Genomic DNA, 25,615 nt, shown 5'->3' on the forward strand with positions numbered 1-25,615 from the left:
CAAGGTTATTTTTTACTAGTTTTACCACACAACACAAAGATTTGAAAAACCCTTTGCATGACTTTCATACAGAATATACAGTAACCCTCACAAGTGGAAACTCTTAGAGGTGGAAGAAAAATATAATCAGAGTAAGCGCTGGTTCTAATTAAAATCATTACCATTCAGACTGCTACTATTCTGTGGACAGTGAATTTCAATGCATTCTAGATTCATTTCTTTCATTCAAACACATGCAGACTCTCTCTGGGTTTATGAAGCCCCCTTGCCATGTGTTACATGATGTGTATATAGACCTCTCTCTTGTTATGTCTTATATTTCTCACAGGACAGGCACAAACTGTAGCCTGACATCACTGTTTCACACATGAGACATCCCTTAGGCACCTATCTTAGCAGACAATGAGAGCTGCAGATCAAAATGGCTGCCGTGCATCAGTAACACGAATGCTTCACAGGGATGGTGTAAATCGTGCCGGTTACCACGTGTCTCTTCCCCTCCCCCGCTGCCTCTGCCTTCCTCTCCATCCCACTGCCTTTCTCGCTTGTTCTCAATCTCCCCAGCACCAGCAGTGACTGTTTCCTCTTCCCCTCTACCACATTTTAAATCTCTTAATCAATGTTATTGTGTCATTGTTTGCATTTTTAATTGATTTTCATTAACTCCCTTTGCTATAGTTTGCCTGTATCCATCTCTGCACCCTTTCCTCTGTGTGCAGCCCAATGCCCATGGCTATACCATGTTACAGAAGGAAGTAGGTCACTGAAAAAGTAGTACACTGCGTGGTTGTGTTCCTATGCGAGAGCAATCTGTAGCAGTGCTTTAGCAGGGATGAAGATTTTTTTCTTTCATTGTAGCTTTTGTACTGTTCTCTTTTTCTCACTTCTGTATATCATTACATGACTCTCTGATTGGGGCATATAATATATTTTACAAGTATGTCCTTCAGATTGGGGAAAAGAGATATACATATAGGTACATACAGGTGATAAAAGAGTCGATATGAATATCAAAAAATTGAATTAATGTGAGAAATGTAGGAAATATGACAATACAGAAAGAATATGTACGTACCAAAAGCAAAGCAAAGAAATTAAAAAACATAAAAAGGATCAGAGAGTGTATCTTACAAAAAATATATAAAACCATACAGGCACAGCCTCAATACAAAGTAGGCCAGAGAGGAAACATCAGTGTTGGTGTATGTCTCATAAGGGCAAGGTAAAAATGAGTGAAATGGGAACATGTGAGATAGAAACTTATTTAATATTTTACATCTCACTAAATAATATCACTAATTTTAGTGATTGAGTGATAGTGTTTTACTTAGTATGTTAACTATTAAAATTCTTTATTTGAGCAAAGTTGAGCTAGTAGAAAGGTAAGGGGCATGACAGGGAGTACAATAAATAGTACTGCCACAACATTAACTGTGAGAAGCAAGGAGACTTAATACCTGTTAAGGGCCTTTTGCACAGTAAAAAATAGTCTGAAACTGATTGGACATTTCATTAAGTACTTAATGTAGTTGGTAGTTGGTAAAGTACCATAATTATCAAATTGATGAGGGAGCAGTGGTTGAAGAATAGATACAAAACAAGGGTTTAAGGGAAGCAAGAAAGAGGCGGATCTCACCTCTGTGAGCTCTGACTCTGTTTTGTGCCTTGGCACTGTCCTGGTATGGTCAACACTCAGAGTGCTTTGGCTGAAAGGTCTGGAACATTTTATATCACTTTTCCGGGAGTCAGTAGTCCCGTACACATCGTAACTGAACGCCTGCTTCAATGTGCCGGTGCCTCCTACATCTGCGTAAAGGGGCGGGTAATACGGAATAACAGGGAGATTTCCACTGGATTTGTAAAACATGCGCTCGCGTCTCCACCTGTATATTTTCACTGATATAATAACCACTAAACATGTGATGAAGAGGAAAGAAACTACAGCCAGAGCCAACACTAAGTAAAAAGTCAGGTTATCATTGTACTCCTTGTCGTGTGTAAAGTCAGTGAACTCTGACAGCACTTCAGGGAAGCTGTCCGCCACCGCCACGTTAACAATGACTGTAGCTGAACGAGAGGGCTGTCCGTTGTCCTCCACTATAACAGTCAGTCTTTGTTTCACAGCATCTTTATCAGTCACCTGGCGGATAGTTCTTATTTCTCCATTCTGTAAGCCCACTTCAAACAACGCCCTGTCTGTGGCTTTCTGTAGTTTATAGGAGAGCCAGGCATTCTGTCCAGAGTCCACATCCACAGCCACCACTTTAGTCACCAGATAACCCACATCTGCTGAACGAGGAACCATTTCAGCCACCAGAGAGCCACCAGTCTGGACTGGGTACAGAACCTGAGGGGGATTGTCGTTCTGGTCCTGGATCATTATTTTCACTGTCACATTGCTACTGAGTGGAGGGGAGCCTCCATCCTGAGCTTTGATGCGAATTTGGAACTGTTTTGTTTGCTCATAGTCGAAGGATTGCACAGCAAGTATCTCTCCACTCTCTGCATTCACTGAAAAATAAGCCGAGGCTGACATCCCATTCAGCTGGCTATCTTCAAGGAAATAGGAAATGCGCTCATTGTTCCCTGAATCTTTGTCACTGGCTTTAACAGAGAGAAGGGACATGCCTGGTGAATTATTTTCAGTGATGAAAGCAGTGAAAAACGGTTTTGGGAATATTGGGGCGTGGTCGTTTACATCCGATATTCTTAAGTTAATAGTCTTGTTTGTAGAATAAGGTGGGGAACCCTCATCCTTTGCTGTAATAGTTATATTATATTCGGGAACTGTTTCACGGTCCAAAACGTCATAAGATACTAAACTATAGAAATTAACCGATGGTGATTTGATTTTGAAGGGCAAATCAGGGCTAATGAAACACCTAACTTGGCCATTTTTACCTGAGTCCAAATCTTTGATATTGAGCATGGCTATAACAGTATCTGGAGCAGAGTCCTCTGGTATGGGATTGGAGAGGGAAATTATGCTTATGACGGGGACATTGTCATTTAGGTCGGTCACCTCAATTTGCACCTTGCTTGTGTCTCTCAACCCTCCTTTGTCTGTAGCTTCTACATCGATTTCATACTGTTTTATTTTTTCGTAGTTTAACTCACCCCTCACTGTCATTTCCCCGGTATGGGGATCTATACTGAAGATAGAAGACGGGATATCACTATTTTGAGAGAACGAATACATTAACTCTCCATGTGTTCCCTTATCAGCATCAGTGGCACTAACCGTTAAGATAGCAGTACCCCTTGACGCGTTTTCAGGAACTGTCACTCTGTAAAGAGACTGGCTGAACACAGGTGCATTGTCATTTGCATCCATTACAATAACGTTAATTTTGACCGAGCCTGATTTTGGGGGGTCGCCGCCATCATATGCTGTCAGTGTAAGCTTATGTTCTTCCTGATTTTCTCTATCTAACAATGTCTGGAGCACCATTTCAGCATATTTAGTTCCGTCAGGTCGAGATAGTATATTTAACTTAAAATTATCTGTCGGACTGAGTTTATAGGTTTGGAGAGTATTCAGCCCAACGTCTGGGTCTTTGGCGCTGTCAAGAGGAAATCGAGCTCCCTTTACAGCAAATTCACTAATTTCAAAATTAATTTCCCTCTTTGCAAAAACTGGAGCGTTATCATTGATGTCAATAATTTCTACATCGATGCGATGCAGCTCCATTGGGTTATCCAGTATAATCTGAAAATGCAGAGAGCACGGAGACACTTGACCGCACCGTTCCTCTCTATCTATCCTCTCGTTGACTATAAGAGTTCCTTTATCCAAATTGAGAGCGATGTACTCACTGCTATCCTCGGTAAATATTCTCGCTCGCCCAGATTTCAGCCGTTTAACATCCAAACCCAAATCCTGAATGATATTCCCTACGATGGAGCCCTTCGCCATTTCCTCAGGTATAGAATAACGGACCTGCCCGACGGTCATTTCTGCGACCCAAATGCAGAGAAACAGCAGCTTCCATGAAAATGAAAAAAATCCACCCATCGTGACAAAAGCCTTGCGAAACCCAAGAATGAAAGCACCACCGTGTCCAAATAGACCAAATATTTTTGTACTGAGTCTATTCGTGTGGTGTCTTTTTACGACTATTTTCGAATGAAAAAAGACTAACACGCATACAGAAGAGGGAGGAACTTGCTTTACAAAAGGGTTTTATTTTCCTCACACTGACCAACAGCGGCACTTAGGGACATGAGAGGAAATTGCAGAAATGTATAGATTTATATTGAAAATGTGTTTTGGATTAAGATTAAGATAGTAGATACATGGATAGATGGATGGATAGATAGATAGATAGATAGATAGATAGATAGATAGATAGATAGATAGATAGATAGATAGATAGATAGATAGATAGATAGATAGATAGATAGATAGATAGATAGATAGATAGATAGATAGATAGATAGATAGAAAATTATGCTGTATCTCTGTCCGTGGTACTGAAGACATCAGAAGTGTAATTTGCTTCTTGTATACACACTATGAATTCTAACCTCTAGAGGAGAGTCTGGTTCATCCAGGATGCTCTTTTCACTCTGTATCCGCTGCATCGTCCCTGTAGAACTGGGGTCCATTATCAGCACGTTCTGACTACCAGCTCTGCCGAACTTACAGTCACTCTTTCTGGAGTCAGTTGTCCTGCACACCTCGTAATTGTACACGTGTTGGAGAGTCCCTGTCGCCAAAGTGTCTGAGTAACGTGGTGGATAATATGGAATCACAGGGAGATTGGAGTGATACAGAATGCGAGACTGTCTCCATCTGTAGATTTTCACTGATATAATAACCACTAAACACGTGATGAAGAGGAAGGAAACTACAGCCAGAGCCAACACTAAGTAAAAAGTCAGGTTATCATTGTACACCTTGTCGTGAGTAAAGTCAGTGAACTCTGACAGCACTTCAGGGAAGCTGTCCGCCACCGCCACGTTAACAATGACTGTAGCTGAACGAGAGGGCTGCCCGTTGTCCTCCACTATAACAGTCAGTCTTTGTTTCACAGCATCTTTAACAGTCACCTGGCGGATAGTTCTTATTTCTCCATTCTGTGAGCCCACTTCAAACAGTGCCCTGTCTGTGGCTTTCTGCAGTTTATAGGCGAGCCAGGCATTCTGTCCAGAGTCCACATCCACAGCCACCACTTTAGTCACCAGATAGCCCACATCTGCTGAACGAGGAACCATTTCAGCCACCAGAGATCCACCAGTCTGGACTGGGTACAAAACCTGAGGGGGATTGTCGTTCTGGTCTTGTATCATTATTTTCACTGTCACATTGCTACTGAGTGGAGGGGAGCCTCCATCCTGCGCTTTGACGCGGAACTGGAAATCTTTGATCTGCTCGTAGTCAAAAGAGCGAACTGCATGGATGACTCCACTATCAGCACTAACGGACACATATGAGGAGACTGGCACTCCGTTAACAGAGGAGTCCTCCAGTATGTAAGAAACACGGGCATTCTGGTTCCAGTCAGCGTCTCTGGCTTTCACTGTGAATATAGAGAGGCCTGGTGTGTTGTTTTCTACAATGTAGGCCTCATATGAGCTCCTCTCAAAGACAGGTGCGTTATCATTCACATCAGAGATCTGTAAGGTGAGAGTGACGCTGCGGGAGAGGGAGGGCACTCCCTCATCAGAGCAGGTCACAGTAATGTTATACTGCGAAGCTGTCTCTCTGTCTAATCCACTTTCTGTGATTAAACTATAGAAATCATTGGTTGTAGACTTCATCATAAAAGGAATATTATCGTTCATAGTGCATTGGACTTTACCGTTTTCACCCGAGTCTGCATCCTGAATATTAATTATTGTCACAACAGTGCCGGGTTTGGCATCTTCTGATATCACGTTTGATTTAGACATTATATGGATTTCGGGTTTATTATCATTCATATCAATGACGTCAATAATTACTTTACAGGAGTCAACTAGTCCTCCATCATCACTTGCACGAATGTTTATCTGAAAAGTTCGAGCTTTTTCATAGTCAACATTTCCTTTCAGCCGAACTTCACCACTTTCAACATTTATTTCAAATAACCCACGTGCATGATCAAGCATACTTGAAATTGAATAAGTTATTCTACCATTAGAGCCATGATCTGCATCTGTTGCAGTAACTGTCATTACAACTGTTCCTACTGGTGCATTTTCTTTCATCGAGGCTTTATAAATAGGCTGTGTAAAAACAGGAGCATTGTCGTTCGCGTCTAAGACAGTTATTACAATCTGCATCGTTCCGGTCATCTGCGGCTCACCACCATCCATCGCCGTAAGAACTAAAGACAAGTGTTCATTTTTTTCTCTGTCGAGAGGTTTCTCTACGACCATTTCGACGTTTTTTGTCCCATCCGCTTGGTCATACAGTTTAAGAACAAAATTATCTGTAGGTTGAAGTTTATATGTTTGCAATCCATTTAAGCCTACATCATGATCAACTGCGCGATCTAATATGAATTTAGCGCCAATAACAGCAGATTCACTTATTCTGAATTTTACATCGTTCTTTTCGAAGGATGGAGGATTATCATTAACATCCGTGATCTCAATAGTTACACTATAAAATTCCATTGGATTCTCCAATATAATCTGAAAATGCAAAGCGCAAGGCGTCGTTTGTCCACAGAGCGCCTCTCTGTCTATCCTGTCTTTGATGAGGAGGACTCCCCTTTCGTTATTCAGCTCAATATATTCGTCGCTGCCTGGAGTAAAAATACGAGCTTTGCCCGATTTTAGTCTTTTAACATCCAAGCCAAAATCCTTGGCCATGTTGCCAATCAGAGAACCTTTTTGCATTTCCTCAGGAATGGAGTAGCTGACCTGCCCGAGCACCGAGCTGAGGCAGACGACCGAGAAAAACAACAGTACTTGCCCTCTCATTGTTCTGTCCGACGTTATACCACAGTTATCCATCCGCACCTTCTGAATATTTGTCTTCTCTGTTTTAGTCAACACAGTTTTTAAAACATATTCCCAACATGAAAAACTGAGTCACAGTGCCGTATCTCCGGTAAATTCCACCCAATCGATGCGTTTTACATCTGTCTCTCTCGCTCTCAAAAATGAAGACAAGATGGGAGGTACAACGACACTGCAGTATACCCTAATACAAACTGGCCAACAGCGGCGCTCTGAGTTCATGCAGTACAATTACAAAGGAAATGTGCACAAGTATATTCATAGGTAAACATAAACAATACAGACGAAAAAACGTCACCCGTAACTGTGAATCAGAGTTTTATACTACAGCTTTTTTTAAAACATCGACAGATAAAATAAAATGGCACCCAAAAAAGTAACACCAGATATAAATGTTAGAAAGATTAAATTATGTTAAATATCTAATAAGGAGACATTAAAATTACAAAGTTTATAGAAGAATGTCGCTCTCCGAGGTGCTGAAAGTGAGAGGAAAGATATCTACGAGAGTAACTTCAACGTAGGAACAAATAGTTAGCAATATCAAACCTCTAGAGGAGTGTCTGGTTCATCCAGGATGCTCTTTTCACTCTGTATCCGCTGCATCGTCCCTGTAGAACGGGGGTCCATTATCAGCACGTTCTGACTACCAGCTCTGCCGAATTTACAGTCACTCTTTCTGGAGTCAGTCGTCCTGCACACCTCGTAATTGTACACGTGTTGGAGAGTCCCTGTCCCCAAAGTGTCTGAGTAACGTGGTGGATAATATGGAATCACAGGGAGATTGGAGTGATACAGAATGCGAGACTGTCTCCATCTGTAGATTTTCACTGATATAATAACAACTAAACACGTGATGAAGAGGAAGGAAACTACAGCCAGAGCCAAAGCTAAGTAAAAAGTCAGGTTATCATTGTACTCCTTGTCGTGTGTAAAGTCAGTGAACTCTGACAGCACTTCAGGGAAGCTGTCCGCCACCGCCACGTTAACAATGACTGTAGCTGAACGAGAGGGCTGCCCGTTGTCCTCCACTATAACAGTCAGTCTTTGTTTCACAGCATCTTTATCAGTCACCTGGCGGATAGTTTTTATTTCTCCATTCTGTAAGCCCACTTCAAACAGCGCCCTGTCTGTGGCTTTCTGCAGTTTATAGGAGAGCCAAGCATTCTGTCCATAGTCCACATCCACAGCCACCACTTTAGTCACCAGATAGCCCACATCTGCTGAACGAGGCACCATTTCAGCCACCAGAGAGCCACCAGTCTGGACTGGGTACAGAACCTGAGGGGGATTGTCGTTCTGGTCCTGGATCATTATTTTCACAGTCACATTGCTACTGAGTGGAGGGGAGCCTCCATCCTGCGCCTTAACGTGGAACCGGAAATCTTTGATCTGCTCGTAGTCAAAAGAGCGAACTGCATGGATGACTCCACTATCAGCACTAACGGACACATATGAGGAGACTGGCACTCCGTTAACAGAGGAGTCCTCCAGTATGTAAGAAACACGGGCATTCTGGTTCCAGTCAGCGTCTCTGGCTTTCACTGTGAATATAGAGAGGCCTGGTGTGTTGTTTTCTACAATGTAGGCCTCATATGAGCTCCTCTCAAAGACAGGCACGTTATCATTTAAATCAGAGATCTGTAAGGTGAGAGTGACGCTGCTGGAGAGGGAGGGCACTCCCTCATCAGAGCAGGTCACAGTTATATTATACTCAGATGATATCTCTCTGTCTAAATCACTGTCTGTTACTAAACTATAGAAATTATTCGATGTGGACTTTAATATGAAAAACGTGCCGTCATTGATGGAACAAATCACTTCACCGTTTTCACCAGAGTCTGCATCCTCAACATTTATCATTGTTACTACAGTATTGGTTTTAGCATCTTCCGATATCACATTTGACTTAGACATTATATGGATATTAGGTTTGTTATCATTCACGTCTAAGATATCTACTACAACTTTACAGAAACCAGTTAGTCCGCCACCATCACTTGCACGGATATTTATTTGAACATTTCCCGACTTTTCATAGTCAAGTTTCCCCACTAAAGTAATGTCGCCACTTTCCTTATTTAATTCAAACATTCTACGGGCATGATCAAGTGTATTTGAAATTGAATAAGTTATTATACCATCAGAGCCACGATCTGCATCTGTTGCAGTGACTGTCACTACAACTGTTCCGACTGATGCATCTTCTTTTATGGAGGCTTTATAAATAGGCTGTGTAAAAACAGGAGCATTGTCGTTAGCGTCTAAAACAGTAATGTGGATTTGCATTGTTCCTGACATCTGTGGTTCGCCTCCATCCACTGCCGTAAGAACTAGAGACAAATGATCGTTCTTCTCCCTATCCAGCAGTGTGTGCAAAACCATCTCCACGTTTTTACTCGTGTCGATTTGATTATTGGTTTTGAGAGAGAATGCATTCGTTGGTTTCAAGACATAGTTTTTCAAACCATTTTGGCCTACATCAAGGTCGATAGCCCTGTCTAAAATAAATGTTGTACCACTAAGCGTAGACTCGCTGATATTCAAGTGAATTTCGCCTATTTCAAAGGTTGGAGGGTTATCATTTATGTCTATGATCTCGATATTTATACTGTAAAATTCCATTGGATTCTCCAATATGATCTGACAGTGCAAAGCGCAAGGCGTCATTTGTCCACAAAGCGCCTCTCTGTCGATTCGCTCTTTTATGAGTAGGACTCCTCTTTCTCTGTTTAGCTCGATGTATTCTGCACTATCTCGAGTAAATACGCGAGCTTTTCCAGATTTCAGTCTTTGGACATCCAAACCCAAATCCTGAGCTATATTACCAACGAATGAGGCTGTCGCCATTTCCTCGGGAATTGAATAGCTGACCTGTCCACACACCAAGCTGAGAGAGAGGTACGAGATAAACAATAGTACTTGCCGTCTCATTGTTATGTCCAACATCGTATGAGTAATAAGTCCCTCTAGCATCTATTTACACCATTAAAAAAATCCACAGGAAAAACAGGCTGTTAATAATCCCCAGTAATGAAAGAAATAGGTGTCCAATATCTCGGTATGTGAGCTCTACGGGATGTCGAATGTGTGCATTTTCTCTTTCTTGCTCAAATGGACAGATATGAGGGGAGGTACTATAACATGGCTGCTGTAAAACAGACACATATTGGCCAACAGCGTCCCTCTGAGTTCAAAGTCAAAATTACACGATTACACGGAAAAGGAACATACCATGCTTATATAAAACAAAACAAAAACGTGGTGTAACAATGTTCAGACAAGTATCACAATTCTGAAAATCTGAGATTTTGGTGAGAAAATGTAAACGTAACGAGACATGAAGAGATTACACTAAACAGGTATAGAACATGATGACTGAGTATTTTTGAGGGAATGAGTAAAGTACAAATTGCAACACGTTTCACTACATGTGAAGGCTTTGGTGGTAGGAGAGAAATATATTCTTTAGAAAAAATATACTTTGTATCTATCATCGGTGCCGAAATTTAAATGAAATGAAATTATCTACATATAAAAAGTCTATTGTGAACTGACGGCATATCTGAACACGAGAATCTGGTTTAAGTGGCAAACAGTGTCTCTGTCCGTGGTGCTGATACAGAGTGGTAATCAACCGCACTTGTTAACAACTCCATCAATTAACTACGACATGCAAATGAAAACATTTATTTTACAACTGAAATTAACCCCAAATAACCAACCTCTAGAGGAGAGTCAGGTTCATCCAGGATGCTCTTTTCACTCTGTATCCGCTGCATCGTCCCTGTAGAACTGGGGTCCATTATCAACACGTTTTGACTACCAGCTCTGCCGAACTTACAGTCACTCTTTCTGGAGTCAGTTGTCCTGCACACCTCGTAATTGTACACGTGTTGAAGAGTCCCTGTCCCCAAAGTGTCTGAGTAACGTGGTGGATAATATGGAATCACAGGGAGATTGGAGTGATACAGGATGCGAGACTGCCTCCATCTGTATATTTTCACTGATATAATAACCACTAAACATGTGATGAAAAGGAAGGAAACTACAGCCAGAGCCAACACTAAGTAAAAAGTCAGGTTGTCATTGTACTCTTTGTCGTGTGTAAAGTCAGTGAACTCTGACAGCACGTCAGGGAAGCTGTCCGCCACCGCCACGTTAACAATGACTGTAGCTGAACGAGAGGGCTGCCCGTTGTCCTCCACTATAACAGTCAGTCTTTGTTTCACAGCATCTTTATCAGTCACCTGGCGGATAGTTCTTATTTCTCCATTCTGTAAGCCCACTTCAAACAGCGCCCTGTCTGTGGCTTTCTGCAGTTTATAGGAGAGCCAGGCATTCTGACCAGAGTCCACATCCACAGCCACCACTTTAGTCACCAGATAGCCCACATCTGCTGAACGAGGAACCATTTCAGCCACCACAGAGCCACCAGTCTGGACTGGGTACAGAACCTGAGGGGGATTGTCGTTCTGGTCCTGGATCATTATTTTCACAGTTACATTGCTACTGAGTGGAGGAGAGCCTCCATCCTGTGCTTTGACGCGGAACTGGAAATCTTTGATCTGTTCGTAGTCAAAAGAGCGAATTGCATGGATGACTCCACTATCAGCACTAACGGACACATATGAGGAGACTGGCACTCCGTTAACAGAGGAGTCCTCCAGTATGTAAGAAACACGGGCATTCTGGTTCCAGTCAGCGTCTCTGGCTTTCACTGTGAATATAGAGAGGCCTGGTGTGTTGTTTTCTACAATGTAGGCCTCATATGCGCTCCTCTCAAAGACAGGCGCGTTATCATTCACATCAGAGATCTGTAAGGTGAGAGTGACGCTGCTGGAGAGGGAGGGCACTCCCTCATCAGAGCAGGTCACAGTAATGTTATACTCAGATGACTTCTCTCTGTCCAGATCACTGTCTGTCACGAGGCTATAGAAATTATTTGATGACGATTTCAATACGAAGGGAATATTATCACTTATAAAACACTGAACTTTACCGTTCTCTCCTGAGTCTGGGTCCTGGATGTTAATCATTGTAACGACTGTGTTGGGGCTTGCACTCTCTGATATAACAGCTGACTTAGACATTATTTTAATCGCTGGTTCATTGTCATTTATATCGACGACATCGACAATCACTTTACAAGAATCTGTTAGTCCCCCGTTATCCCTTGCGCGGACATTGATCTGAAAATGTTTTTTCTTTTCATAATCCAAACGTCCAATCAATCTAACCTCGCCGTTGTCCTCGTCTACTTCAAACATATGTCTGACGTCATCTAAAGTATTGGTGATTGAATACATTATTTTACCATTTAAACCTTGATCAGCATCAGATGCACTAACAGTAGTCACGGTCGTGCCTTTTAATGCATTTTCATCTATAGTCCCTTTGTATATCGGCTGTGTAAAAACAGGTGCATTATCATTAGCATCTAACACTGTGATGAGAATCTGCATTGTTCCTGACATCTGTGGCTCTCCTCCATCTACAGCCGTTAACACCAAAGAAATAAACTCATTTTTCTCTCTGTCGAGAGGTTTTTGTAACACCATTTCAACATTCTTCGTACCATCTGTTTGGCTGTGCAGTTTAAGTAAAAAATTATCAGTCGGTTTAAGTACGTAACTTTGGAGAGTATTAGTACCTACATCCAGATCCGCTGCTCTTTCTAAATCAAATTTTGCCCCAACAACTGCAGACTCGCTAATTGTGAATTTCATTTCATTTTTTTCAAATGTTGGTGCATTGTCGTTAATATCTGTAATTTCAACTGTTACGCTGTAAAACTCCATGGGAATCTCCAACACAATCTGAAAATGCACCGCACACGGCATTGTATCGCCACATAACGTCTCTCGGTCTATTTTTTCTTTGATAAGGAGGACTCCTCTTTGGCTGTTCAGCTCGATGTATTCTTTGCTATCACCAGAATATACACGAGCATTACCCAGCCTCAATCGTTTGACGTCTAAACCTAAATCCTGAGCTATATTACCAACCAAAGAGCCTTTCTCCATTTCCTCCGGGACTGAGTAGCTGACCTGACCGAGGACTGAACTGAGAGAGAGAAATGTAATACACAGCAGTACTTGCCGCCTCATTGTTTCAAATTATTCCGAAAAGAAGAAACAGCAACCTTGCATAAAATCCGACAGAAAGGTGGACTGGCATTCAGAAAACATATAAGGCAAAAACGGTCCTCAGATTTTGAGCAAAATAGTGACGGTTGTGCCTCGATGTGTATAACGGCCCCTCTACCGAAGACAATGCGGTCTGAGCCTGCCCTTTCTGTCTAATACGTCGAAATAAAGAGGCGGTACTGCTGTAAATATACCACAACTGCAACAGACAAGGCAACAGCGGCCCATGGAGCCCAGAAAGAAAAACTGCAGAAATATGTGATGTAAGATTGGGTAGGTCGAAAGGCTAAGAAAAAAACAAACTTACAAAGGTTTAAATGGAATTGCAATATTGTGCAGTCCTTGTTCAGAAATATTTTAACTAAAAATCTAATTGTGTAGACAAATCTTTCAAGAGAATTTCAAGGACGTTCATAGTATAGACTTGAACACTAACCATTTTCTTTAGGTTACACTGAATAACACGCGTGAAAAGAAATACGTACGTTGCTTTCCATAGTGCTGAATAAAACCAGACAAAGTGACATTCCCAAAATACAGTAGCATTTGATTACAGCGTATTGGTGGGTAAGATTGGAGGGCCTGAGTGATGTAACGATGTAAGACGTTCTAACCTCTAGAGGAGAGTCTGGTTCATCCAGGATGCTCTTTTCACTCTGTATCCGCTGCATCGTCCCTGTAGAACTGGGGTCCATTATCAGCACGTTTTGACTACCAGCTCTGCCGAACTTACAGTCACTCTTTCTGGAGTCAGTCGTCATGCACACCTCGTAATTGTACACGTGTTGGAGAGTCCCTGTCCCCAAAGTGTCTGAGTAACGTGGTGGATAATATGGAATCACAGGGAGATTGGAGTGATACATGATGCGAGACTGTCTCCATCTGTAGATTTTCACTGATATAATAACCACTAAACACGTGATGAAGAGGAAGGAAACTACAGCCAGAGCCAACACTAAGTAAAAAGTCAGGTTGTCATTGTACTCCTTGTCGTGAGTAAAGTCAGTGAACTCTGACAGCACTTCAGGGAAGCTGTCCGCCACCACCACGTTAACAATGACTGTAGCTGAACGAGAGGGCTGCCCGTTGTCCTCCACTATAACAGTCAGTCTTTGTTTCACAGCATCTTTATCAGTCACCTGGCGGATAGTTCTTATTTCTCCATTCTGTGAGCCCACTTCAAACAGCGCCCTGTCTGTGGCTTTCTGCAGTTTATAGGAGAGCCAGGCATTCTGTCCAGAGTCCATATCCACAGCCACCACTTTAGTCACCAGATAGCCCACATCTGCTGAACGAGGAACCATTTCAGCCACTAGAGAGCCACCAGTCTGGACTGGGTACAGAACCTGAGGGGGGTTGTCGTTCTGGTCCTGGATCATTATTTTCACAGTCACATTGCTACTGAGTGGAGGAGAGCCTCCATCCTGCGCCTTTACGCGGAACTGGAAATCTTTGATTTGCTCGTAGTCAAAAGAGCGAACTGCATGGATGACTCCACTATCAGCACTAACGGACACATATGAGGAGACTGGCACTCCGTTGACAGAGGAGTCCTCCAGTATGTAAGAAACACGGGCATTCTGGTTCCAGTCAGCGTCTTTGGCTTTCACTGTGAATATAGAGAGGCCTGGTGTGTTGTTTTCTACAATGTAGGCCTCATATGAGCTCCTCTCAAATACAGGTGCGTTATCATTTACATCAGAGATCTGTAAGGTGAGAGTGACGCTGCTGGAGAGGGAGGGCACTCCCTCATCAGAGCAAGTCACAGTTATATTATACTCAGTGGATCTCTCTCTGTCCAAATCACTGTCTGTTACTATGCTATATAAGTTACTGGATGAAGATGTTATAATAAATGGTATGTTTTTACACATCGCACATCGGATTTTCCCATTTTCTTCAGAATCAGGATCATTTACACTCATTACAGCTACCACAGTGTTTGAACGCGAATCTTCTCCTATTGAATGTGATGTTGAAATCATATTCATGACAGGACTATTGTCATTAATGTCACCTATATCAATGATCACTTTGCTGGAATCAGAGAGACCTCCTCGGTCAACTGCCTCTATATCGATCTCATATTTTTTGGCTTTTTCGTAATCAACTGGCCCATTTAAAATGAGATCTCCATCTTCAGTAATGTGAAATAATTTTGAAATGCTCCTCATGCTATTTCCAATGACGTAACTAACCTCTCCATTTGAGCCTTTGTCTGCATCAGAAGCACTCACTTTGGTAATGAGTGTTCCCGTGGGGGAGTTTTCTTTTACACTTGCTTTGTAAACAGTTTGCGTAAATACAGGAGAATTATCATTAACATCTAATACTGTGATATGAATCTGCATGGTCCCAGACCTCTGTGGTTCTCCTCCATCTACAGCTGTTAGCAACAATGATGCAAACTCATGTTTCTCTCGGTCCAGAGGTTTCTGTAAAATCATTTCAACCTTTTTACCACCATCAGACTGACTGTGTAATTTAAGTATAAAATTATCATTGGGCTTTAGTGTATAGCTGTGAAGACCATTCGGTCCTATATCGGGGTCTATTGCTTTCTCTAGCATGAACTTAGAGCCAATGACTGCAGACTCGCTTATTTCAAACCTCCTTTCTTCCTTTTCGAATACGGGAGCATTATCATTAATATCGGTGATTTCGACAGTAATCGGGAATATTTCTATTGGATTTTCTAAGGCAATCTGAAAGTGCAAAGCGCAAGGCGTTGTCTGGCCACAAAGAGCTTCGCGATCTATTCTCTCTTTGATAATAAGGAGTCCTTTTTCCTTGTTAAGATGAATGTATTCTGCGCTACTTCCCGTGTGAATACGAGCTTTGCCCGCTTGCAATCGTCTAACATCTACACCTAAATCCTGAACTATATTACCGACCAACGAGCCTTTGGCCATTTCCTCAGGAATAGAGTAGCTGATCTGTCCGAGCACTGAACTGAAGCAGAGGACCGAGAAAAACAACAGTACTTGCCGTCTCATTGTTCTGTAAGATACCTCCGTCGAACCAAACTAACGTGGTATCCTTTCGTTTGCAATCTGCCTTGCTGATGACAATCAGAAACGCAAAAGGATCACTATATTCAGAAACGGGCGAAAAAAATATTCCAACTTGATATTCCGTAATCGGCGGTGTATCCACTGTCGACTGTGCGTTATGATTCGGAGTCCCTCTCACTTGTGAAAGGACAGGGGATGGACTACTATAAATATAATTTAAATCATGAAGACGCTGGTCAACAGCGGCCCACTGAGTTCACAATGCGAAATTACACGAGTTACAGAAAAAGCAAACCCATACCTCCACTTGTTCCTTTTTTGCACTGAATAAATTGTCAGCCAGCAAGAACAATAGGAGGTGTGGTAATAGATTGGAAAAATTGCTAAATATAACACAATTTTCCCCTAAGGGAATGACAACAAATGTTTTTCCTCTAAAGGGGGACCCAATCTGCGATGTGAAAGAAGGACAAAAACTTTTAGGTGAAGTAAAAATTAAAAAATAGTGGGGGGAGAGAGGAAGGGGGCTGCTCTGTCTCTGTCCAAGGTACTGAAACGGTAAGGGCTGTATATGACAACATTGGAAAAAAAACATAGAAAAGAATGATTTTCAATATCAGATTTGAAACCTTCTAACCTCTAGAGGAGAGTCTGGTTCATCCAGGATGCTCTTTTCACTCTGTATCCGCTGCATTGTTCCTGTAGAACTGGGGTCCATTATCAGCACGTTCTGACTACCAGCTCTGCCGAACTTACAGTCACTCTTTCTGGAGTCAGTCGTCCTGCACACCTCGTAATTGTACACGTGTTGAAGAGTCCCTGTCCCCAAAGTGTCTGAGTAACGTGGTGGATAATATGGAATCACAGGGAGATTGGAGTGATACAGGATGCGAGACTGTCTCCATCTGTAGATTTTCACAGATATAATAACCACTAAACACGTGACGAAAAGGAAGGAAACTACAGCCAGAGCCAACACTAAGTAAAAAGTCAGATTGTCATTGTACTCCTTGTCGTGAGTAAAGTCAGTGAACTCTGACAGCACTTCAGGGAAGCTGTCCGCCACCGCCACGTTAACAATGACTGTAGCTGAACGAGAGGGCTGCCCGTTGTCCTCCACTATAACAGTCAATCTTTGTTTCACAGCATCTTTATCAGTCACCTGGCGGATAGTTCTTATTTCTCCATTCTGTAAGCCCACTTCAAACAGCGCCCTCTCTGTGGCTTTCTGTATTTTATAAGAGAGCCAGGCATTCTGTCCAGAGTCCACATCCACAGCCACCACTTTAGTCACCAGATAACCCATATCTGCTGAACGAGGAACCATTTCAGCCACCAGAGAGCCACCAGTCTGCACTGGGTACAGAACCTGAGGGGGGTTGTCGTTCTGGTCCTGGATCATTATTTTCACTGTCAAATTGCTACTGAGTGGAGGGGAGCCTCCATCCTGCGCCTTTACGTGGACCTGGAAATCTTTGATTTGCTCGTAGTCAAAAGAGCGAACTGCATGTATGACTCCACTATCAGCACTAACGGACACATATGAGGAGACTGGCACTCCGTTAACAGAGGAGTCCTCCAGTATGTAAGAAACACGGGCATTTTGGTTCCAGTCAGCGTCTCTGGCTTTGACTGTGAATATAGAGAGGCCTGGTGTGTTGTTTTCTACAATGTAGGCCTCATATGAGCTCCTCTCAAAGACAGGCGCGTTATCATTTACATCAGAGATCTGTAAGGTGAGAGTGACGCTGCTGGAAAGGGAGGGAACTCCCTCATCAGAGCAGGTCACAGTTATATTATACTGGGACGCAAGCTCTCTATCCAAAGATATCTCTGTAACCAAACTATAAAATCCATTCATTGTGTTTTGTATTTTGAAAGGAATGTCGTCATTAATTTTACACTTGACCTGTCCATTCCTCTCAGAGTCAGGGTCATTTACGCTTAGCACAGAAATTACAGTATTTTCAGGAGAGTCTTCTAAAATGCTGTCTGATTTAGAAAGTATTTTGAGTTGAGGACTGTTGTCATTTACATCAATTACGTCAATTAGGATTTTACTGGAATCGGAGAGTCCGCCGTTATCTATAGCCTCAATATCTATTTGGATGAGCTTCGCTTTCTCATAATCTATTTCACCCATCAACATAACCACTCCGGATTTTCTATCGATTTGAAATTGTTCGGACAATCGACGCTGGCTATTTGAGATTGCGTATGATATTTCTCCATTAGAGCCTGAATCTTTATCAGAGGCACGCACAGTTATAACACTGGTTCCCCTCGTAGAATTTTCTGTTATGGTTGCTTTGTATACTGACTTAGTGAAAACCGGTGCATTGTCGTTTACATCTAACACATGAACTGTTATCTGCATTGTACCTGACATACGCGGCTGTCCGCCGTCTAGAGCAGTTAATAACAGTGATAATTGCTCATGTTGCTCTCGATCTAAAGGCTTCTGTAAAACCATCTCTACCTTTTTACTTCCGTCTGCTTGATTTTCTAGTTGTAATGCAAAATTGTTTGTTGGTTTGAGCGAATAGGTTTGAAGAGTATTTGCACCAATGTCAGCATCAACGGCTTTATCCAGCACAAATTTAGATCCAATGACGGCTGACTCGCTGATTTCAAAACGTTTCTCGCTGGATGTAAAGCTGGGAGCATTGTCGTTTATATCTGTGATTTCGACTGTTATGCGAAACAGTTCAATTGGATTTTCGAGAATCATCTGTAAATGTAAAGTGCAGGGCGTTGTTTCCCCGCACAGCATCTCTCTGTCTATTCTCTCTTTGATAAGGAGGACTCCCCTTTCCTTATTCAGCTCGATAAATTCTGCACTGTCTCCCGAATGAATGCGAGCTCTTCCTGATTTGAGCCTTTTCAAATCCAAACCTAAATCATGAGCTACATTAGAGACTAAAGAGCCTTTTTCCATCTCTTCAGGGATAGAGTAGCTAACCTGCCCGAACACGGAGGTTAGAAAGAGAACCAAGATGAACAACAGTACTTGCCGTTTCATTGTTTTACCGGGATATTCCACTGTCATTTCAACAAAAAACTGTAATCCACATGAATCTCGTTAAAATTCCCGGTAGTATCTCAAGGAAAAATCCAACAAAAAAAATACTAGTTTCGCATGTCCATGGACAGTTTTTCCGTTTAACGAAGGCAGCCAGTTGGTGCCTTTTTTAATGTCTACCATGTCACAATCAAAGGGGGAGGTACAGTTCCCAGTGCTATCGAAGACTGCCACACTCTGGCCAATAGCGGCCCTTTCTGTTCAATACACCAAACAGCAAACGTTGAGGATAAATATATGTACAATACAGTGAGTTATGAAGAAATGAACCAGAAAAGGCAACAATAATAATAATAATAATAATAATAATAATAATAATAATAATAACAATACGCTGGTCTTAATACGATCTTGAATAATAAGGATAAAATTCAATTACAAAGGTGAGAAAAACGTAAAGCTTTGCTCATATCACTTCTATTGTCCACTGCAGCTCTGTGCAACCAAAACAAATATTAGGTTTTATGTCGAACAATAACAAAAGATTAAATCCACTAAACAGGTCAATAATTATTTCAAAACTTTAAGTGTTCAGTGTAAACATTTCAATCTAACCTCTGGAGGAGAGTCTGGTTCATCCAGGATGCTCTTTTCACTCTGTATCCGCTGCATCGTCCCTGTAGAACTGGGGTCCATTATCAGCACGTTTTGACTACCAGCTCTGCCGAACTTACAGTCACTCTTTCTGGAGTCAGTCGTCCTGCACACCTCATAATTGTACACGTGTTGGAGAGTCCCTGTACCCAAAATGTCTGAGTAACGTGGTGGATAATATGGAATCACAGGGAGATTGGAGTGATACAGGATGCGAGACTGTCTCCATCTGTAGATTTTCACTGATATAATAACCACTAAACACGTGATGAAGAGGAAGGAAACTACAGCCAGAGCCAACACTAAGTAAAAAGTCAGGTTGTCATTGTACTCCTTGTCGTGAGTAAAGTCAGTGAACTCTGACAGCACTTCAGGAAAGCTGTCCGTCACCGCCACGTTAACAATGACTGTAGCCGAACGAGAGGGCTGCCCGTTGTCCTCCACTATAACAGTCAGTCTTTGTTTTACAGCATCTTTATCAGTCACCTGGCGGATAGTTCTTATTTCTCCATTCTGTAAGCCCACTTCAAACAGCGCCCTGTCTGTGGCTTTCTGCAGTTTATAGGAGAGCCAGGCATTCTGTCCAGAGTCCACATCCACAGCCACCACTTTAGTCACCAGATAGCCCACATCTGCTGAACGAGTCACCATTTCAGCCACCAGAGAGCCACCAGTCTGGACAGGATACAGAACCTGAGGCGGGTTGTCATTCTGGTCCTGGATCATCATTTTCACAGTTACATTGCTACTGAGTGGAGGAGAGCCTCCATCCTGCGCTTTGACGCGGAACTGGAAATCTTTGATCTGCTCGTAGTCAAAAGAACGAACTGCATGTATGACTCCACTATCAGCACTAACGGACACATATGAGGAGACTGGCACTCCGTTAACAGAGGAGTCCTCCAGTATGTAAGAAACACGGGCATTCTGGTTCCAGTCAGCGTCTTTGGCTCTCACTGTGAATATAGAGAGGCCTGGTGTGTTGTTTTCTACAATGTAGGCCTCATATGAGCTCCTCTCAAATACAGGTGCGTTATCATTTACATCAGAGATCTGTAAGGTGAGAGTGACGCTGCTAGAGAGGGAAGGCACTCCCTCATCAGAGCAGGTCACAGTTATATTATACTCAGAGGCTCTCTCTCTGTCTAAATCACCGTCTGTCACTATGCTATAGAAATTATTGGATGTAAATTTAATTTCAAATGGGATATTTTCATTTATTACACAGTGGACTTTCCCATTAGTTTCAGAGTCAGGGTCATTTACACTTAATAAAGCTATTACTGTTTTGAGGGCTGAATCCTCTGGAACTGAACCTGATGTTGATATCATATTTACAGTCGGGCTATTGTCGTTCACGTCAATTACATCAATTACTATCTTACTTGAATCCGATAGGCCACCTTGGTCAATCGCCTCTATATCTATGTGATAAATTCTTTGTTTTTCATAATCTACAACACCATCTAGTATCACATCGCCTTCACTACTAATGTGAAATAACTTCGAGACAGTAGCCATGCTATCCCCGATCACGTAGGTCACCTCACCATTTGAGCCTTTGTCTGCATCAGAAGCACTCACTTTAGTAATGAGTGTTCCTATTACGGAGTTCTCTGTAATGCTTGCTTTGTACACGGGTTTAGTAAAAACAGGGGCATTGTCGTTAGCATCCAACACAGTAACATGAATCTGCATTGTTCCGGTCATTTGTGGTTCTCCTCCATCCTCGGCTGTCAAAACTAAAGACATGTGTTCTTGTTTCTCTCGGTCCAAAGGCTTTTGTAAAACCATTTCTACTTTTTTGCTCCCATCAGACTGACTATGCAGTTTAAGCATGAAATTGTCACTCGGCTTTAGAGTGTATCTCTGAAGACCATTGGGTCCTATATCAGAGTCAATTGCTTTCTCTAGCATGAATTTAGAGCCGATGACTGCAGACTCGCTTATTTCGAACCTCCTCTCCTCCTTTTGAAATACTGGAGAATTATCATTAATATCGGTGATTTCTACAGTAATCGGGAATAATTCCAATGGATTTTCTAACGTGATTTGAAAATGCAAAGCACAAGGCGTTGTCTGTCTGCAGAGCGCTTCGCGGTCTATTTTTTCTTTGATAAGGAGGACTCTTCTTTCTCTATTCAGCTCGATATACTGGTAATTATCTCCTGTATAAATACGAGCTTTACCTGACTTAAGCCGTTTGACATCTAAACCTAAATCGTGTGCGATGTTTCCGACCAAAGAGCCTTTTGCCATTTCCTCTGGAATAGAGTAGCTGACCTGCCCGATTACAGAGCTGAGGCAGAAGGCGGAGATCAACAACAATACTTGCCGTTTCATTGTTCTGCCCGACATGTCTGTTGCACCGCAGCCTCAGAGTGTTATTCCGTTTTACGAGTAAGACGTCGTCACATGTAAAATATTTTAATCCACACGTTAAAAATAGAGTTCAAGCTTTAGATGTCCGTGGATAGTATGGTCTGACTTCCGATGTGTGCATTCTACATCTGAGACTCTGCCTCAGTATTTTGTTTGGACGATGAGAGGGAGGATCTGTTATAAAAGTAATTCACAACTGCAACACACTAGGCAACAGCGGCCCTATGAGTTCAAATTGTGAAAGTGCACAAGAAAAACGGTAAAACTGCCATGTAAATTCAAATATTACAGTCAGTGATATAATAGGCAATTAAAATAAAGGTGGCAAATTTTTTATTTTAAAGTGAAAAAATGCATAAATAAATAAACAACTCTTATAGGGACTAAGTCATAGGAGGCAAGAATAACAAAACTGGACAAAAGTGGCTACTACAGAAAGAAAAGAAAAAGAAACATGCGAAAGGAGCAAAGACAAATGTGAAGATGGGCTTTCATTGTTGCTATCCAAGGTGCTGAAATTGTAAAATACGCCTTTAAAAATGGTCAATGCCATCAAAACGTTCCAAATGCATTTAAACCCATATAACCAACCTCTAGAGGAGAGTCTGCTTCATCCAGGATGCTCTTTTCACTCTGTATCCGCTGCATCGTCCCTGTAGAACTGGGGTCCATTATCAGCACGTTTTGACTACCAGCTCTGCCGAACTTACAGTCACTCTTTCTGGAGTCAGTCGTCCTGCACACCTCGTAATTGTACACATGTTGGAGAGTCCCTGTCCCCAAAGTGTCTGAGTAACGTGGTGGATAATATGGGATCACAGGGAGATTGGAGTGATACAGGATGCGAGACTGTCTCCATCTGTAGATTTTCACTGATATAATAACCACTAAACATGTGATGAAGAGGAAGGAAACTACAGCCAGAGCCAACACTAAGTAAAAAGTCAGGTTGTCATTGTAGTCCTCGTCGTGTGTAAAGTCAGTGAACTCTGACAGCACTTCAGGGAAGCTGTCCGCCACCGCCACGTTAACAATGACTGTAGCCGAACGAGAGGGCTGCCCGTTGTCCTCCACTATAACAGTCAGTCTTTGTTTTACAGCATCTTTATCAGTCACCTGGCGGATAGTTCTTATTTCTCCATTCTGTAAGCCCACTTCAAACAGCGCCCTGTCTGTGGCTTTCTGCAGTTTATAGGAGAGCCAGGCATTCTGTCCAGAGTCCACATCCACAGCCACCACTTTAGTCACCAGATAGCCCACATCTGCTGAACGAGGAACCATTTCAGCCACCAGAGAGCCACCAGTCTGGACTGGGTACAGAACCTGAGGGGGGTTGTCGTTCTGGTCCTGGATCATTATCTTCACAGTTACATTGCTACTGAGTGGAGGGGAGCCTCCGTCCTGCGCTTTGACGCGGAACTGGAAATCTTTGATCTGCTCGTAGTCAAAAGAACGAACTGCATGGATGACGCCACTATCAGCACTAACGGACATATATGAGGAGACTGGCACTCCGTTAACAGAGGAGTCCTCCAGTATGTAAGAAACACGGGCATTCTGGTTCCAGTCAGCATCTCTGGCTTTCACTGTGAATATAGAGAGGCCTGGTGTGTTGTTTTCTACAATGTAGGCCTCATATGAGCTCCTCTCAAATACAGGTGCGTTATCATTTACATCAGAGATCTGTAAGGTGAGAGTGACGCTGCTGGAGAGGGCGGGCACTCCCTCATCAGCGCAGGTCACAGTTATATTATACTCAGATGCCCTCTCTCTGTCTAATTCACTGTCTGTTACGAGGCTATAGAAATTATTCGTTGTTGAAACTATAGTCAAGGGAGTGTTGTCACTGATAAAACAGTGAACCTTGCCGTTTTCATTTGAATCTGGGTCTTGAACGTTCATCATTGCAACAACAGTGTTTAGTTTAGAGTGTTCAGATATCATATTTGACTTTGACATCATATTAATCGCTGGCTTGTTGTCGTTTATATCTACCACTTCAACTATGACTTTACATGAATCTGTAAGTCCACCATCATCACTTGCACGTATGTTGATATGATAATTCCGTGCAGTTTCATAATCAATTTTTCCAATCAATCTAATTCCACCGTTGGTTTCGTTAATCCGAAACAGCACATGAGCTTGATCTAAACTGTTTGTAATTGAGTATTTTATTCTACCATTTGTTCCATGATCTGCATCTGATGCACTAACACTGGTAACAACAGTACCTTCTGGAGCATTTTCAAGAACAGTGGCTGTGTAAGTGGACTGTGAAAAAACAGGCGCATTATCATTCACATCTAACACTGTGATGAAAATCCGAATTGTTCCTGACATTTGCGGTTCTCCTCCATCAAATGCCGTTAAAACCAAAGATATCAGCTCTTCCTTCTCTCTGTCGAGAGGTTTCTGTAAAACCATTTCAACCTTTTCTGTTCCATCACCCTGACTGTTTCGTTTAAGCACAAAATTATCGGTAGGTTTAAGCTCGTATTTTTGAAGACCATTTTTGCCTACGTCTGGATCTATTGCTCTATCTAATGCAAATTTTGCTCCAATTACAGCCGATTCGCTGATTTTAAAACTGACTTCATTCTTTTCAAAGGTCGGAGGATTGTCATTGATATCTGTAATCTCGACTGTGATACTGTAAAACTCCATTGGGCTCTCCAAAATGATCTGAAAATGTAAAGCACAAGGTGTAGTCTGTCTACAAATCGCTTCTCTGTCTATTCTGTCTTTAATGAGGAGCAACCCCCGTTCTCTATTTAGCTCGATGTATCCCGCACTGTCCCCTGTATAAACCCTAGCTTTACCTGATTTCAGACGTCTTATATCTAAACCTAAATCCTGAGCAATATTACCGACTAAAGAGCCACTAGGCATTTCCTCGGGGATGGAGTAGCTGACTTGGCCGAGCACTGAACTGACATAAAGAGCCAAGGAATACAACAGTACTTGCCGTCTCATTGTTCTGTCCGACATTTTCCTCGCAATATTTAACAGATCGAATTATCTCCCACAGCAACTGGATATTTATGGTCCGTTAAGTATGAGCAAACTGATATTTAGCATCACTCCATAATAATCCACATCGGTTAAAAAAAAGAAGACTTTTGCTCTGTCGTCGCTTTAGTGTAGGCTGAGATAGTGCCTTCTGACGTTATATCCCCGTGTCTGTCTTTTTCTCTCTGATACCACGATGCTAGGGGAGGTTTCCTATTAAACCTTCGATGAAACATCAACTCACTGGCCAACAGCGGCCCTAAGAGTATATAGTAAAGTATTACAGAAGGCGCCGAGAGACTGCTTTTTTTCTCTTCATCATGTACCAGACAAATTAGTCTGACGAAAAAGGTGAAGCATACAATATAAGACAACACAAGGTTTACTTAATATATAGCCCTAGGTTGAAAATAATTCACACATGACGATTT

The 25,615-nt window shown here is 42.2% G+C and overlaps 4 protein-coding genes across 8 annotated transcripts in view; all 4 read right to left on the bottom strand.

Moving 5' to 3' along the window:
• LOC133985674 (protocadherin gamma-A12-like) overlaps window positions 1–25,615 on the bottom strand; it is a 211,230-nt gene that overhangs the window by 50,106 nt on the left and 135,509 nt on the right. Inside the window, exon 1 of one of the 5 annotated variants that reach the window (XM_062425340.1) lies at window positions 4,528–6,918. The exons of 3 other annotated variants lie outside the window; for them this stretch is intronic. In XM_062425340.1, coding sequence (XP_062281324.1) covers window positions 4,528–6,912 — 2,385 coding nt within the window. In that variant the 5' untranslated portion in view covers window positions 6,913–6,918. Of the gene's footprint in view, window positions 1–4,527; window positions 6,919–25,615 lie in introns of those variants that run through there. One more of the 5 variants, XM_062425339.1, reaches the window with a different exon arrangement.
• LOC133986309 (protocadherin beta-15-like) lies at window positions 380–4,015 on the bottom strand. Its single transcript, XM_062426137.1, has 2 exons — window positions 1,458–4,015; window positions 380–593 (listed from the first exon to the last, which is right to left on the bottom strand). The coding sequence occupies exons 1-2, from the start codon at window positions 4,013–4,015 to the stop codon at window positions 380–382; spliced, it is 2,772 nt and encodes a 923-aa protein (XP_062282121.1).
• On the bottom strand, window positions 7,495–9,927 carry LOC133986163 (protocadherin gamma-A2-like). The gene has a single exon (XM_062425961.1). It carries the CDS (start codon window positions 9,925–9,927, stop codon window positions 7,495–7,497), a length of 2,433 nt encoding a protein of 810 aa, XP_062281945.1.
• Window positions 10,641–25,163, bottom strand: LOC133986310 (uncharacterized). The gene is made up of 5 exons (XM_062426138.1): window positions 22,751–25,163; window positions 19,739–22,150; window positions 16,752–19,156; window positions 13,715–16,126; window positions 10,641–13,061 (listed from the first exon to the last, which is right to left on the bottom strand). The coding sequence occupies exons 1-5, from the start codon at window positions 25,161–25,163 to the stop codon at window positions 10,641–10,643; spliced, it is 12,063 nt and encodes a 4,020-aa protein (XP_062282122.1).

Source organism: Scomber scombrus, chromosome 9 (genome assembly GCF_963691925.1).
Source record: "Scomber scombrus chromosome 9, fScoSco1.1, whole genome shotgun sequence".
Classification (NCBI taxonomy): domain Eukaryota; kingdom Metazoa; phylum Chordata; class Actinopteri; order Scombriformes; family Scombridae; genus Scomber; species Scomber scombrus.